General features: G+C 37.9%; 1 protein-coding gene across 4 annotated transcripts in view; it reads left to right on the forward strand.

The window, feature by feature from the left end:
- EPC1 (enhancer of polycomb homolog 1) overlaps window positions 1-17,849 on the forward strand; it is a 120,259-nt gene that overhangs the window by 88,722 nt on the left and 13,688 nt on the right. For all 4 annotated transcript variants that reach the window (XM_010357028.2, XM_010357029.2, XM_030940594.1 and 1 more), the window contains exons 3-10: window positions 5,129-5,274; window positions 5,671-5,877; window positions 6,219-6,367; window positions 7,436-7,595; window positions 11,447-11,623; window positions 11,706-11,795; window positions 11,877-12,025; window positions 13,657-14,009. In XM_010357028.2, the coding sequence (XP_010355330.2) occupies window positions 5,129-5,274; window positions 5,671-5,877; window positions 6,219-6,367; window positions 7,436-7,595; window positions 11,447-11,623; window positions 11,706-11,795; window positions 11,877-12,025; window positions 13,657-14,009 (1,431 nt within the window). The remainder of the gene's footprint in view (window positions 1-5,128; window positions 5,275-5,670; window positions 5,878-6,218; window positions 6,368-7,435; window positions 7,596-11,446; window positions 11,624-11,705; window positions 11,796-11,876; window positions 12,026-13,656; window positions 14,010-17,849) is intronic.

Raw genomic sequence — 17,849 nt, forward strand, 5'->3', positions numbered from 1 at the left:
TCCTCTCTGAACGGATAGCCTGTCTTTGTTCTCTGATTCTGAAATACTATTTTCTCCTTCCCTCTGCCTGCCTCAACATCCCCTGCAGCATATTCTTCTGGTACCACTTTCTGACAGATAAAATCTATAGCAGCAACCAGAGAACTTTATGTATGAAAGATCTTATATCTGAGATTTCAAATCTAATATTCCCCATTTTCACTCCCTAAGTACATTCTAGAAGTGACCCCAAGCTCTAGCTTTTAAGCAAAGGAAACTGAAGATTTTCATGATCTAGCTAGTCAACGATATCTTTGTCTTAGATCTAAAGCAAGGATGTCAAATACCTGTGACCCCATAGTAAATAACACCTTCACAACCGTCTTTCTGCTGCTCAGAACTGGTATCAAGAGCTTTGCAAGTAGATATTATTAATCATGTAGTTAGTGCTCGTGTTGAAACTGCTGTGACAATTTTTCTTCAACCTTGGGTAGTGTGCCTTCCTTCCTTTCAGTCAGGGAGTATATTCTGTTCCTAATCCACATTGTGTGCTGTTTCATGGATCCAGATATCCTTTCACTATTTGCTTCCTGTATTTTTAAAATGCTGTTTGAAGTTATGGACATACTCACCTAATGCACACTTAGTTTGGGTCATAAATGGCACTTGTTCCATAGACACTTACATTTCATCTCTATTACTAAACTTTAATATCTTTGTCTTAGATCTAAGGCAAGGATGTCAAATACTTCCCACCCCATGGTAAATATCTATTACTAGACTCTAAATACAATGATTTGTACCAGCCTGAATTTCCTTTAAAATAATCTTAATCAGCCGGTCTCAGTGGCTCACACCTGTAATCTCAGCACTCTGGGAGGCCAAGGCGGGCGGATCACGAGGTCAGGAGATCGAGACCATCCTGGCTAACACAGTAAAACCCTGTCTCTACTAAAAAATACAAAAAATTAGCTGGGTGTGGTGGTGGGTGCCTGTAGTCCCAGCTACCCAGGAGGCTGAGGCAAGAGAATGGTTTGAACCCGGGAGGCGGAGCTTGCAATGAGCCGAGGTCATTCCACTGCACTGTGGCCTGGGTGACAGAGCGAGACTCCATCTCAAAAATAGTAATAATAATAATAATAATCTAACCAATGTATAAGTCCTGTTGTATTTTACTTAGGCTTATTTTATGTCTACATGGTAGTTATGGTATACTTTTTCCTACATCTGTGTATCACACATAATACTGTGTTTTGTTTACCTGTATACATCTCTGGGTTTATTCCTATCAGAATATTTTTAAAGGAGCCAGCTTCCACAGTGTAGTTCTCATTATTGAAGAATTATAGGCCAGGTGCGGTGGCTCACGCTTGTAATCTCAGCACTTTGGGAGGCCAAGGCGGGCAGATCACCTGAGGTCAGGAGTTCGAGACCAGCCCGGTCAACATGGTGAAATCCCATCTCTACTAAAAAATACAAAAATTAGCCAGGCGTGGTGGCAGGCATGTGTAATCCCAACTACTCAGGAGGCTGAGTGAGGCAGGAATAGCACTTGAACCCGGGAGGCGGAGATTGCAGTGAGCTAAGATCACGGCGTTGCACTCCAGCCTGGGCAACAAGAGCGAAACTCCATCTAAAAAAAAAAAAAAGAAAAGGATTATTAACAAGCTAGGTCTCACTTTAATTGATAGAACTTAATTAGAAGAGATGACCTATTTGCCTGTTTTTCTTTAGACCCTGTTTTTTTCTTTGAACACACCCAATAACATGACCCAGAAAATCTGAAGGTACTCCTAATTCTAGGAACATGATGAATATTTTACTTTTTTATTAGCTTGGGTTGAGGTGTTACTTGGAAGCTGCAGATTCAGCTACAGCTAAATTACATATTAAGGTTGTTGACTGTGGGTTTTTTGGTCAAATGAAATTCCAAGGTGGGTTTTTACATGTTAGCTTTTCTCTAGGGCTAGAGTGCAGTGGCACTATCTCAGCTCACTGCAACCTCCGCCTCCCAGGTTCAAGCAATTCTCCTGCCTCAGCCTCCCGAGTAGTTGGGATTACAGGCGCCTGCCACCGTGCCCAGCCTAATTTTGTAGTTTTAGTAGAGAGAGGGTTTCACCATGTTGGCCAGGCTGGTCTGGAACTCCTGACCTCACGATCCACCTGCCTTGGCCTCCCAAAGTGCTGGGATTACAGGCGTGAGCCACCATGCCTAGTCCCTGTTTAAGATTTTATATGAGTTTGCGCTGAATAAAAGAAAAGCCTCTTGGAGAGGCAAAAGGGCTCGGACACTCAGGTCCTTGTTAACATCAGAGGGGAAGACCCTGAGCTCCTTGATTCGTATGATAGAAATCATCCTTTTCAATCTTGATACAGCCCCTGATATGTTGGGTGTGACTTGTCATTGATAATATAATACCAGAAGCTATGGCAAATGTATTTTGATGCGAAGCAAAGTGATCCTTGGCAAGCTAATTTTGTTTTTATGAATAATTAAGCTTTGTGATTGTGGTTTGACATGTGATACGATCTAAAGAAGGGGATGCCAAACTGTCGTGTGTAAATGAGATCCTAAAAATGAAATACAACCTTAAGAAGCAGAACATTGGCCGGGCGCAGTGGCTCATGCCTGTAATCCCAGCACTTTGGGAGGCCGGGGTGGGTGGATCATGACTTCAGGAGTTCAAGACCAGCCAGCCTGGCCAAGATGCTGAAACCGCGTCTCTACTACAAAAAAAAAAAAAAAAACTATGAAAATTAGCCAGGCGTCGTAGCAGGCTCCTGTAATCCCAGCTACTTGGGAGGCTGAGGCAGGAGAATCGCTTGAACCCGGGCGGCAGAGGTTGTAGTAAGCTGAGATCGCCCCATTGCACTCCAGCCTGGGTGACAGAGAGAGACTCTGTCTCAAAAAAAAAAAAAAAAAAAAACCAGAACATTGAAAACATTGCTAGTTGGTTGCTATCAATTTGGCTTTCTGGATTATTTCGATCAGTCTCTTAATTTAATAGAACTTTCTATGATGATGGAAATATTCTGTAATCTGTGCTAATACAACGCTAGCCACATATAGCTATTGTAGCACTGTGGCGATTGTGACTGAGGAACTGAATTTTATTTAATTAATATAAATTCATTTAGCCACACATGGCTAGTGGTTACCATATCAGACAACACAGACCTGCATTATTTTGGTTAGGCACAAAATACATCAAGTGTTTTTAATCTAACAATTTCAATCAACTTGAGGATCTCTAAAAGCCTGTTTACATAATAATGACAAAATGAGATGATGGAAAATCATTGGAGGGCCCATGATTGCAGGTACTATGAGTACAGAGATGTTAACATCTAGAAATTTTTATAGTCTGAATACTTACTTATTTTAATTAGGAATGTTATCGAAGTGATATAGGTCAAAATAAAAAATAAAACAGTGAAATAATACATTCAACTGTACCAATATTTTTTTACTTCTCCAGGCCAGACACTATGTTAAGCTTTAAGCAGAGGTGGCGGTATTTGGCAGCTAAATAGTGCTCTTTGTACCTATCACAGACTTTAATGTCTGACTGGTTTTGGAGGTTATTTCCCCCCACTTTTAATAGAGGTTACATTAGAATACTTTTCAGTAGAGTACTGCAAGCAGAGGTGGTATACAAGGTGAAACCTGTTACCCTCCACTTAGAGGTACAGAAATAAAGAAGGCATGCCTCTCCCTAAAGAGATCACGCACATTCTATTAGGGAGGCATGCTTAACAAGTACATTATAAAGTATGAGAAGTGGGCTCTTAGCCACTAAAAAAGATGAAAGTGGTTAGGAACCACTTCTTGGGTGGGGAACAATCAAAAAAGGATTCTAGAGGAGTGATACCAGGCTGGGTGCTAAAAAGAATAAATAAGCATTTGCCTTCTTGGTGGCCAAGCAGAAAAACAGGGATTTTTGTAAAGGCCTGCACTATCATGAAATAGCATACTGGATGAAATCAATGAAATCTCATCTTACTAGATCATAAAAAGAACTGATGACACTGGAGAGAATAGGAAAAAAGGGCCTTACCCCATTCTAAAGATGTGGAATCTAAGGTTAGTAGAAGGAATTAAGTAAGGGAAAGATGTGAGACAAATTTTTATGTTAAAGCTGTTTAATGTTTTGCTTATCATATTCATACCAACGTAGCTTAATTTTGGTAAGTAATTAAACAACATTTGATAGTAGCAGTGGTTCTTGTCAGCAGATCTAAGATCCTCCCGTTTCCGTCAACATGACAGTGTTCCCATAGAGAAACAAACTTCCTAGGCAGGAATGTACTCACTGAGTGACAGCTGCTGAAAACTCAAAATCTGAAATGCTCCACATTTCGAAACTTTTGAGCACCAGTGTGATTCCACAAGTAGAAAATTATACACCTGCCCTCATGTGATGATGGGTCACTTTCAAAACTTAGTTTCACGCACAAAATAATACATAAAATCACCATCAGGCTATGCATATAGGGTATATGTGAAAAAAATGAATTTTGTGTTTAGGCTTGGGTCCCACCCTCAAGAAATCTCATTATATTCAAATATTCCAAAATCCAAAACACTTCTGGTCCCAAGCATTTTGAATGAGGGATTCTCAATCTGTACTGTTATTGGTAGTGACTTCTAACACTTCAGCTTTAAAGACCGCTCCCTTAGCTTTTGATAAAGTAGTTGAATAATCTACAAAATAGGACTTAAATATTATAGAAAAAAATCTTATTTAAAAGCCTTCTTCTTTTATATTGTAAAAATTGCCTATGTGATGATTTTTGAGCTATAAAAATGGCACTTGCACATGGTTCAGCCGAGTAAGTTTTAATGATTGCTTTATGTTCTTAATAATAGGCTTCTAGTTTATTTGCTTTTAGGAGTGGTTGGAGGGGGTCGCATCCGTTGTCTTTTATTATTTATATGTATATTCATAGTGAAGATAATCTCCTTTCTTTAACTTTAAATGTGAAAGACAAATCTGTAAACTTAGATTGTTTGCGACTTTAAAAACAAAATCCAGAAATTCTTTCTTATTTCTTTAGAAAGTGTAGGTCTTGTTTTTATGCAGACATCTGTGAAGTTTTTGTTGGTGAATTCACACAGTAAATGATTGCATATGGTTCCTTCTGTCAGCTTTTAGTTTGGATGCTGAACAGCCAGATTATGATTTGGATTCTGAAGATGAAGTATTTGTGAATAAACTGAAAAAGAAAATGGACATCTGCCCATTGCAATTTGAGGAGATGATTGACCGCCTAGAAAAAGGCAGTGGTCAGCAGGTACAACTTCATTTGTATATAACAAGTATATACATATTCTGTGTAAAGAACTGTATTGTATGGAAAGAGTGTGAGATTGTAGATTGGGGGTAATCAGGCAGACTTAGAGTTAAAAAGTATGAATTCAAATCTCATCTCTGCTTATCAGTAACCTGTGTAATCTTGAGCAATATGTTTAAATTTTTCTGTGCCTCGGTTCCCCTAGGATTGTTGTAAAGATTAAATAATGTATATAAAGCACCCTAGTTCAGTGACTGACATGGATAATGTACTCCTCAAGTTTCCCATTTGTTAATAATGTTGTAATATCGATTATTGTCCTTTAAATTTAGAAGTAAATACTGATGAACCTTGTATGTGTATTGTATGAAAATGACATAATGGTTTTACATTTAGCCAGTCAGTCTGCAGGAAGCCAAACTACTGCTAAAAGAAGATGATGAACTAATTAGAGAAGTTTATGAATATTGGATTAAAAAGAGAAAAAACTGTCGAGGGCCATCTCTTATTCCATCAGTAAAACAAGAAAAGCGAGATGGTTCCAGCACAAATGATCCTTATGTGGCTTTTAGAAGGCGTACTGAAAAAATGCAGACTCGAAAAGTAAGTGAATTTGAAGAATTTTTTTGATAGTTATTTATATAATATTTATAGTTAGGACTATCTCAATACTATAGTTTAATTTATATTCAAATATGACTTTCCAATTATAAGAAAAATACTTAAAATAAATTGAACTTAAGATTTATTATGCAGCTGTTAATGTTATATTTTAATGTTAATCCATTTAAAAATCAATACAAAATTGATTTCCTGGTGATCTGTGCTCCCTTTTATTGTCTTTAAATTCTAATTTAACCCTTCAAATATATACATTTAATGGGTCAATAACTATACCACTAGTTAGAAATACTTACATTAAACAAGCAACTTCACATTTGCAGAATCGCAAAAACGATGAAGCCTCTTATGAAAAAATGCTTAAGCTGCGACGAGATCTAAGTCGAGCTGTTACTATTCTAGAGATGATAAAAAGAAGAGAAAAAAGTAAAAGAGAGCTATTGCACTTAACACTGGAAATTATGGAAAAGAGGTAATGTATATTTTAATAATGTTAGAGGAAGTATAGTGCCATTAACATTTTGTGTATTGAGTTAATTTATTTCCTATGTAATAATCTAATTACAGAAATATCTTTTTTTGATAACAGAGACTTTAAATTTGTGGTATGATACTTTTTATACTTTTACATGTTTTCCTCTATTTTCTTTAAAAGTGACTGGATTCACTTAACACTGGACTGTTAAATAGAAAAGGGCAAAGAAAGAGGGGGAAAGGCCCATATATCTTACCACTCAAGCATTTGGCAAGGTACACAATGAAAACTTAAAAAAAAAAAACCCTGCCCTATTTCTAGTCCCTATCCCCAAAGAAAACCACTTTTAAATTTCTTGTGGTTACTTTTAGAAAAATTACATTTAAAGCCCAGGCAATTCTAATTAGCAGAAAGATCCATAGCACCATTTTAGGCATTACTTTCAACTTCTTCACCAAATCTTTCACCAAAATTGCTACGTTAAAATTCCAACTTTTGATTTCTTCCCCACAGTCTTCTATTTATATGCCATGATAAAGCTATAAGCCAAAAAAGTAAAAGGAAGAAACAAAAGGAATTATGTAATCTTTAATTTTAAGAGACATTGAATAGTCAAAGTTTAACTACAATCTTGCTTTAAATGTAATTGGTATTTATAATTACATCCTAGTCAGCTAGTTATTAATGGTTATAAAGATAAATACTTACAAAATTAACTTTCCAAAGTTTTCTTCTTTTTCCTGCTTTATTTAGGTATAATTGACAAATAAAAATTACATATTTTGTATGTTGATCAAAGGGTACAGACTTACAGTTATGAAATGAATAAGTTCTGGAGACCTAATGTACAACATGGTTAATAACAATGTATTATATACTTGAAATTTGCTAAGAGTAGATCTTAAGTAATCTCACCACATATACACACAAGGTAATTATGTGAGGTGATGGATATGTTAATTAGCTTGATTGTGGTAATCATTTCACAGTATAAATGCATATCAAAACATCATGTTGTATTCCTTAAATATATATAATTTTAAACTTTCATTTGTATAATTTTAGGTATAATTTGGGCGATTACAATGGAGAGATCATGTCTGAGGTTATGGCACAGAGACAGCCAATGAAACCTACTTATGCCATCCCCATCATCCCTATTACTAATAGCAGTCAATTTAAACACCAGGAAACAATGGATGTGAAGGAGTTCAAAGTTAATAAGGTGATTAATGTTTTTGTGATAATAGTATAATGGGATGGTATTTTATCATCAGAATGAAGGTTAAAAAGAAAAATACATATAGGCTGGGCACGGTGGTTCATGCCTGTAATCCCAGCACTTCGGGAGACGGAGGTGGGTGGATCACCCGAGGTGCCTGACCAACATGGTGAAACGCCGTCTCTACTAAGAATACAGAAAAATTAGCCAGGCATGGTGGCATGCGCCTGCAATCCCAGCTACTCGGGAGGCTGAGACAGGAGAATTAATTGAACCCAGGAGGTAGAGGTTGCAGTGAGCCGAGATCACACCACTGCAATACAGCCTGGGTGACAAAGCAAGACTCCATCTCAAAAAAAAAAGATAAAGAAAAATACATATAAACTCCACCTTAATGTATACTGCAATGATTGTGCCATAATATGAAGAAAAGCAGAATTTTAATCTATAATTAAAATTTTATTTTTGTTTCTCTTCCTTATAAAGGGAAGCTTTTGTTACTATATCTGATAAAAGGAAAAATACTCCTTTTACAAGTTGTAGGATTATGAAGTATTGAAATAATTCATACAAAATATGGAGAGTTAGGGATAAAGAGATGAAATCCTCCCTGATCAGATGAGTTTTTCTTTCTTTCTTTCTTTCTTTCTTTTTTTTTTTTTTGAGATGCAGTCTTGCTCTGTCACCCAGGCTGGAGTGCAGTGGCACACTCTCAGCTCACTGCAACCTCCAACCCCCGAGTTTAAGCGATTCTCCTGCCTCGCCTCCCCTAGTAGCTGAGACTACAGGTAGCGTGCGCCACCACGCTGGGCTAATTTTTGTAATTTTAGTAGAGATGGGGTTTCGCCATGTAGGCCAGGCTGGTCTCTGAAACTCTTGACCTCAGGTGATCCGCCCGTCTCGGCCTCCCAAAGTGCTGGGACTACAGGTGTGAGCCACCAAACCCGGCCTCAAATGAGTTTTTCTGTCTTTTGTGGACACAAATCATGTATAAGAAGGAATTTTGGTATCTTAATAGTTTGTAATATAATGATTTAGAAATGGAAATATTTGACAGATTAGTATTTAACCAAATCACAATTTGTGAAGAATAAAATTTGTGAGAGGAAATAAAATTAGTGAAGGGAAATGAGGTAAATAAAGGGGAGCCATTAATTAAGTGGCGCTTTCTTGGAAAGTGTACATCTGAGGAAAAAGTACCTTATGCATTTTTTTGTATGAAATTTTTCATGACCGGGCGAGTGGTTCATGCCTGTAAGTAATCCCAGCACTCTGGGAAGCCGAGGCGGGCGGATCATGAGGTCAGGAGATCGAGACCAACTTGACTAACATGGTGAAACCCCATCTCTACTAAAAACACAAAAAAATTAGCCAGGCGTGGTGGCGGGCGCCTGTAGTCCCAGCTACTTCAGAGGTTTAGCAGGAGAACGGCGTGAACCCGGGAGGCAGGAACTTGCAGTGAGCCAAGATCACGCCACTGCACTCCAGCCTGGGCGACAGAGTGACTCTGTCTCAAAAAAAATGTTTCATGAAACTTTGAATCTACCATACCAGTTAATTTGAGGAATGGGCACATTTGTCATCAGTTTTATCTCCCCTGTGTCATTTAATATCATTGTCACACAGGTTTTTTTGTGTGTGTGGTAAACAGACCTTCCAGCCTGAATGTACAACCTGCCACACCAGTTTGAATGAATGATGATTTCCCCAGCCTGGACTTTTTTTGGAGGGGAGAGGGGGGAGGTGTTTAAAGCAGTGCCAGGGACCAGACCATTTGGTGAAAAAACATGGACTTTTTTTCCCCCCACTTTGTTAACATAGACATTTTGATTTTTAAAAAACATAGGGGACGATGGGAGGAAGAATAGAGTTATTCTCGTTACTCTCTTCAGTAACTGGAAAGTTAGAGCTGTGCCCCAAAATACTGTTTTAGTTTACTCATGTAAGTTTTTATTTAAATTTTGCATTGATCTAAATTTTATGTTCTGCATTTATAATATATTAGTTCTAAATATATCTTTAAAGCTTAATGGGATTGTTTCCACTGTTACTATTTTTTTTTTTTTTATTTGAGACAGAGTCTCGCTCTGTTGCCCAGGCTGGAGTGCAGTGGCGCAGTCTTGGCTCACTGCAACCTCCGCCTCCTGGGTTCAAGTGATTCTCCTGCCTCAGCCTCCCAAATAGCTGGGACTACAGGCACGTGCCACCACACCTGGCTAATTTTTTGTATTTTTAGTAGAGACGGGGTTTCACCGTGTTAGCCAGGATGGTCTCAATCTCTTGACCTCATGATCTGCCCGCCTCGGCCTCCCAAGGTGTTGGGATTACAGGCATGAGCCACCCCGCCCGGCCTCCCACTCTTAACTGTTTTAATGTGGTCCCCCAATCTGAGCCCTACATGATTTTGTGAACTACTTTAGTATTATCCTTCAGTTTTCATATTTTAAGATTAATTATCCTATTCTTTGCTTTCCTCTGTATGTGCCACTCATGCTTAAAAGTTACTTACTTTAGGCCAGGTGCGGCAGCTTACGCCTATAATCCCAACACTTTGGGAGGTAGAGGCAGGCAGATCACTTAAGGTCAAGAGTTTGAAACCAGCCTGGCCAACATGGCAAAACCCCATCTCTACTAAAAATACAAAAAAAATTAGCCAGGTGTGGTGGCGCGAGCCTGTAATCCCAGCTACTTGGGAGGCTGAGGCAGGAAAATCACTTGAACCTGGGAGGCAGAGATTGCAATGAGCCGAGATCGCACCGCTGTACTCCAGCCTAAGTGACAGAGCAAGACTCCATCTCAAAGAAAAAAAGAAAAAAGACAAAAGTAATAGTAATGTAGTCCTCAAGCACTGCCCTAGCTGATGGTTGATGTTAATTTTTAAATAATGTTTTGCATTGCCATGGCCAGCTTTTGATTTGATTATCCTGTCAAATACAACAATAGAAATTGTAGAGAGATGTCTTATGGTTTGGGAAAGCCATGGTTTTCCCAAAAAACCATAATGTCATAAACTACATAAAACGTAACATAAATATTTAGCGTATTCACATAACCGTGGTGCTTGCCATGATCTTTTTCTTTCCAACAAATACAATTTTTGCCACTACTTTACCTTACCTATTGCCTACATATCAAATTCATACTTCTCCCAACCTTTGCCATCATCTGTAATCCTTGTTTCTGACGTGCTGTGTTCCATCAGCTCAGTTACTCTTGCCTGTATATTTTATCCTGAATTTCCCCTATTTAATGATTTCATATCTTTATCCATTAAAACTGTTCAAAATTCACCATTTCAGAAAGCTTTCATTGTTCAGCCCCAAATCCTTACTACTCTTTATTTGTATAACCCCTCGCTCAGCATTATGACTTTGTTTTCTACTATGTTAACAGTTTTCTGTAGTTTGCTTTCTGTATATACGAAGACATTTTCATTATTATTTGTCCTATATTTATTATTTCTTGAGAATAAGGACTAGACAATCAATCCCCTTTTAAAAAAAAATTCTCTCTAGAATTTTCATAGAAAATTAAGAAAATGAGAGGAACCAGCAGTAAATATACTAATTGCAGTTGTAAGACTTCAGAAGTTGGAGAACTTCTGTTCTCTCCTTTTATTTTAATTGAAACAAAATTGTGCGATTATGTTTAGATTGTAGGACAAATTTATGCTTTCATGGAGGCCAACTTCTCTAGACTTTACACTATAAGATGGCCAAACATAGAGTCTTGTGTCTCTTATGAATATGAATGCCCTCATTATAGCAATAAACTTCTTTTTAAAATTTCCCCCAAAACTGCAAGTTTGTTGAACATGTTTTCTGGTGTATAATTAATTCATGTCTTTGTTGCAGCAAGATAAAGCCGATCTTATCCGACCGAAACGGAAATATGAAAAGAAGCCCAAAGTCTTACCATCGTCTGCCGCTGCTACTCCCCAACAGACGAGTCCTGCTGCACTGCCAGTTTTCAATGCTAAAGATCTGAATCAGTATGACTTTCCCAGCTCAGACGAAGAACCTCTCTCCCAGGTACAAATACAATTCTCTGTGAATGTTGAGGAGGGATATAGGAAGTCACATATCTGACCTACTTTCTTTATTTCATTTAAAGGTTTTGTCTGGTTCTTCGGAAGCTGAGGAAGACAATGATCCTGATGGTCCTTTTGCTTTCCGTAGGAAAGCAGGCTGTCAGTACTATGCTGTAAGTTTCAGACTGTCTTTGTAAATAATAAACTGTTTACCTTTAACTGACAAAATTAAATAATTTGGATTTTTTTTTAAGCCTCACTTAGACGAAACTGGCAACTGGCCTTGGACTAGTCCTAAAGATGGAGGATTAGGGGATGTGCGATATAGATACTGCTTAACTACTCTCACCGTACCCCAAAGGTGTATTGGATTTGCACGAAGACGGGTTGGGCGCGGTGGAAGGTAAGGTATTTCTATATTCCTAGCAGAAGGATTTTTTAGGCATTAGGGTGATCGAATTTAACTTAAAGTCAGGTAATCCCTCTGAACAACTCATTAGTTCCTATTTGCTATTCTTAACTGATTTGTTGACTAAAATATTTTTGCTGCTGTACTATCTGGTTCTTACACATCCATAGCTTTTGTCATAACTCTAATGGGTCCCTAATGGACCTGCTTTTCTCCCCAAGGTGGAAAACTTCAGATAAATTATCAAATGATAGAATTGTGAGAAAAGGCAACAGATGAAGACAAGTGTAAATCCTGATTGCGCACAGCGTATTAAGTTAAAGAAACTGCAAAAAAGTTGTTTCACACTAACTAGTATAATGGGTTTAACCTGACAATGAAAAGGATCCATGCATAACCTGATCTTGACATCCCAGTTTGTCAGGATCTAATTGTTCTTCCTTTGTTTAAACCTTGTAGAATTCCTTCCTTCATACTCTAAATGTCTTTATGCAAGAAGTTGTTCATATAGGGACAAGAAACAAATAACAAAACACATAAACTCAAGGAATGGAGAGACGTTAATGTATAATGTGTGGGGAAAATTAAAAGGGAAAGCAAATAATGGTATCAAGGCAATTTTTCAGGAAGAAACCTAAGGGTATATTTATGATAAACCAATGGCTTATACATATTTTTTTTGTCTTTAACTTTTAATTGCAGAGGGTTTTTTTAATTATTATTATTTAAACGTTGGTTAAGAATTATCTAGGCACTGGAATGCATTTTATTTAGTCTGTTTTTTTCCATCACTATGTTGGCATCAGGAGCAGTGAAAATTCTCTACATTGGCTATATTTTATTCTATTACTAACATTAATCAATGTTATTTTGAATTGGAGTCATTTATAATGTTTATATGAATAACAAGAGGCCAGGCATGGTGGCTCACACCTGTAATCCCAGCACTTTGGGAGGCCAAGGTGGGTGGATCACTTGAGGTCAGGAGTTTGAGACCAGCCTGACCAGCATGGGGAAACTCCATCTCCACAAAAAACACAAAAATTAGCTGGGCATGGTGGCAGGCGCCTGTAATTTCAGTTACTTGAGAGGCTGAGGCAGGAGAATCACTTGAACCCCGGGGCGGAGGTTGCAGTGAACCAAGATCGCACAATTGCACTCCAATTTGGGTGACAGAGTAAAACTCCATCTCAATCAATCAATAACATAAGAATATATCCTCTAGAGTAGTGGATCTCAAATATTTTGTCTATAAGAAATGTTAATAGTATAAAATACTATGTTTTTTGTTGCTTTTCTTCTTTCTTCACCCTTTCCCCCCAAAAGAATGAAGTTTTTGCTTAAATATAGAATAAATGTATTCGCAACATTTTATAAAGCGTTCATTTTGGTGCTTTGTAATGGAAGTGAAAATCTTTGGTTGAAAAACAATTTGTTAAAAGAACTTTTATTAGAAATTGAGATTATAGCCTATAAGAACCAAATACTAAAATAATCAACTTTAAAGCTTTAAATATTCAGTATGAGTTGGCCTTTTGGCAGTTGGGGGGAAAAGGAAAAAGGTTTCATATATAATCTTTGAATAGCTATTTTAAATAACTGTTTCTTATCTGATTTTTTAATAGGGTCTTACTGGATAGAGCTCATTCAGATTATGACAGTGTGTTTCACCATCTGGATTTGGAAATGCTTTCCTCACCACAACATTCTCCAGTCAATCAGTTTGCCAATACCTCAGAAACAAATACCTCGGACAAATCTTTCTCTAAAGACCTCAGTCAGATACTAGTCAATATCAAATCATGTAGATGGCGGCATTTTAGGCCTCGGACACCATCCCTACATGACAGTGACAATGATGAACTCTCCTGTAGAAAATTATATAGGAGTATAAACCGAACAGGAACAGCACAACCTGGGATCCAGACATGCAGTACCTCTACGCAAAGTAAAAGTAGCAGTGGTTCAGCACACTTTGGTATGTTGACTGTTATGATGTACATTTCTATAGAAATATCAGGTCCAACCATTTGCCATTTGTTTGACTGTGTGGTCTGTTACATTTATGGCTTAAAGTCCTTTTCTCTGAAACAGTTAAAAAAAAAAAAAGAAAAAAGAAAAAGAAAGATCTTGGTCTAAGTATTTATTTGAATCCTGTTGCTATAGGAGTTTGTATGTATGTGTCTTCATTTAAACATACCTGCGTACAAAGATGGTTTATTTCTATTCAATACGTGACATTTGTTTCCTGGATACAGTCTGTGAACTATAAGATTTATCATATTTTTCAATAATATGAGAAGAAAATGGGCCATAAATTGTTAACTGTTTTATGTTCAGATATTTCTCTAGTTTTTACCTAGTCTTCTTTAACATAGAGACCAGCAAGTGAATATATATGCATAACCTTATATGCTGACACAGTAATTCAGAATAATTTATTAAAGATAAACTAATTTTTCAGGGAAGAACATTTAAAGGGTTAATATTTTTGAAATGTTTCAGATAATATCTATTTGTTTATTGTGGCTTTTATTTGAAATGTGTCTAAAATAAATGCTGTTTATTTAAAATATTCCTATAATCTTAGCTGTCTGTTTTAAAGCATAAGTTTGTGTTATTTGAAGCATATATATTGTAGAAATTCACTATTGAATTATGTTACTACTGATTTTTGTAAAGGTAATCTAAGGACTATAAAGATATTTATTGTTCCCCCAATTCACCCTGTAGGATTATAGTTAAACTGCTTCATAAATATGAACATTTGCTCTGATTCTTAAAGACCTCCAGAAAATGTTCCGTAAACTAGTTTACTTGGTGGTTAAAAAAAGTACAGTTGACTCCTGAACAACATGAGGGTTAAGGGCACCTCCCCATGCAGTCCAAAATTCATGTATAACTTTTGACCCCCTAAAAACTTGACTAATAGTCTGCTCCTGACCAGAATTACCAATAACATGAACAGTCCATTAGTCTGTTAAACAGTCCAAACATACATATTTTGTGTGTTATATGTATTCTGTACTATATTCTTAAAACAAGCTAGGAAAAAGAACATGTTATTAAGAAATTTATAGGCCGGGCGCGGTGGCTCAAGCCTGTAATCCCAGCACTTTGGGAGCCCGAGACGGGCGGATCATGAGGTCAGGAGATCAAGACCATCCTGGCTAACACGGTGAAACCCCGTCTCCACTAAAAAATACAAAAAACTAGCCGGGCGAGGTGGTGGGCGCCTGTACTCCCAGCTACTCAGGAGGCTGAGGCAGGAGAATGGTGTAAATCCGGGAAGCGGAGCTTGCAGTGAGCTGAGATCCGGCCACTGCACTCCAGCCTGGGCAACAGAGTGAGACTCTGTCTCAAAAAAAAAAAAAAAAAAAAAAGTAATTTATAGAGCCAGGCATGGTGGCTCATGCCTGTAATCCCAACACTTTGGGAGGCTAAAGTGGGCAGATTGCTTGACCCCAGGAGTTCAAGACTAGCCTGGGCAACATGGTGAAACCCCATCTCTACAAAATATACAAAAATTAGCTGGGTGTGGTAGTGAGCGCCTGTAGTCTCAGCTACTCAGCAGACTGAGGTGGTAGGAGCCTAGAAGGTCGAGGCTGCAGTGAGCCGAGATCGTGCCACTGCATTCCAGCCTTCACAGCAAAGCAAAACCCTGTTTCAAAAAAAAAGAAATTCATAAAGGAGAGAAAATACATTACATTTACTAATCATTAAGTGTAAGTGGATCATCATAAAGGGTCTTGGTCTTTATCCTCGTCATCTTCACATTGAGGAGAAGGAGGGGTTGGTCTTGTCATCTGAGGGGTGACAGAAGCAGAAGATAATTTACAAATAAGTGGACCCAGGCAGTTCAAACCCATGTTATTCAAGGGTCAGCTGTACTTCTGTGAAATGGAAGTCTTTCAGCTCATGAGAAAAGTAATCACAATTCAGAAATCAACTGGAAGATAAAGCTATTTTAGGGCCAAATAGCTTATTTATAATCCCATTAATGTTACTGTCTTTATCACCAAAAGCCATTTTCTCTCTACTTTTATAGTCTTAAGAATCAAAATAAAGAACTTTTCAATAAAGACTTAAATATAGTGTTAGTGTAGAGGTTTTAACAGTATAAACTTCTCATAGGTTACCCTGGTAATGAAGCTTTCTAAGCTGTAAAAAATTCTTTGAGACTTCTCAGAAAATAGGCATGTTCTGTCAATCTCTATCTTCTCCACCCCTTAAATAGAGAAGTTGAAGTGTATAACTATCCTAAATATTTAAGGATTTTATAATGCTCTTTTTTTATGAAAAAATGTTTTGCTGTACTACTTTAAATAGGCATATTAATAACAGCTGTAAAACATGATTGATTTGTGTTTGCCAAACAACATTAAAAGATGAGCATTACCAAAAGCTTAGCTGAAAAGAAATAATTAGTAACCTTGTAATTTTTCTTCTTTATCATTTCTTTCCCTCATATATGTGATACAACTATTTATTTATGTATTTAAGACAGGATCTTTCTCTGTCACCCAGACTGGAGTACAGTGGCACAGTCATGGCTCACTGCAGCGTCAACTTCCCAGGCTCAAGCGATCCTCCCACCTCAGCCTCCTGGGTAGCTAGGACTGCAGGCGTATGCCACCATGGCTGGCTCATTTTTTATAAGAGACAGGCTCTCTCTGTGTTGCCCAGGCTGGTCTCAAACTCCTGGCCTCAAGTGATCCTCCTGCCTTGGCCTCCCAAAGTGCTGGGGTTTCAGGGGTGAGCCACTGCACCCAGCCTTGATACTACTTTTTAAAAATGAGTTTATCTGTTTTTTTTTCCTATTGTCTTAATTATTTTCAATTTCTCCTTAAATTTTGCTAGATCTTGTAATACTTAGAGGATGGATACCTACAGACTACTGTAGGGTGATACTGTTCATTTGTATTTGTGAATATTCCAGAGACCTAAAGCTTTTCTCTGCATACTCTATAGAGTATATTGCAGTGCATCCATATCATAAGTGCATTTCACTTCATCCAACTCCAGACCCCTGAAGGAAAAAAAAAAAAATTTAGGCCAGGCGTGATGGCTCATGCCTGTAATCCCAGTAATTTGGGAGGCCGAGGCAGGCACATCACCTGAGGTCAGGAGTTCCAGACTAGCCTGGCTAATATGACGAAACCCGGTCTCTACTAAAAATACAAAAATTAGCGGGGCATGATGGCGGGTGCCTGTAATCCCAGCTACTCAAGAGGCTGAGGCCGGGAGAATGGCTTGAACTTGGGAGTCAGAGGTTGCAGTGAGCCGAGATTATGCCATTGCATTCCAGCCTGGGTGACAGAGCAAGACTCTATCTCAAAAAAAAAAAAGAAAAAATGTAGCAGCTCAAATGTTATGCGGAATTCTAAATACAATTTACTGAGAGAATATATTCTCCAGAGTGAGCCTGGAGTAGGGGAAGTTGAATGTGTTGCTCCTCTTACAGAGTGAGTGCCTGCATTGCCACTTTATTCATAGGTTAAGCATCTTACCTCATTCAGTAGTAATTGTGATTTTAAAGATAATTTTTAATTTTCATACGGCATGGCCCCCACATACAAACCAGACTACTTCCTCTGGCAGTTAACCAAAGAAACTCTGGTGTAGTCTGATGCCAGCGGAAAAACTGGCAGTGTTGGGCTTATTAAAAGAGAAGAGTCAGGCCGGGCACGGTAGGTCACGCTTGTAATCCCAGCACTTTGGGAGGCCAAGGCGGGCAGATCGCCTGAAATCACCTGAGGTCAGGAGTTCAAGACCAGCCTGGCCAACATGGCAAAACCCATCTCTATTAAAAATACAA

The sequence above is a fragment of the Rhinopithecus roxellana genome, chromosome 11 (assembly GCF_007565055.1).
Source record: "Rhinopithecus roxellana isolate Shanxi Qingling chromosome 11, ASM756505v1, whole genome shotgun sequence".
Taxonomy (NCBI): domain Eukaryota; kingdom Metazoa; phylum Chordata; class Mammalia; order Primates; family Cercopithecidae; genus Rhinopithecus; species Rhinopithecus roxellana.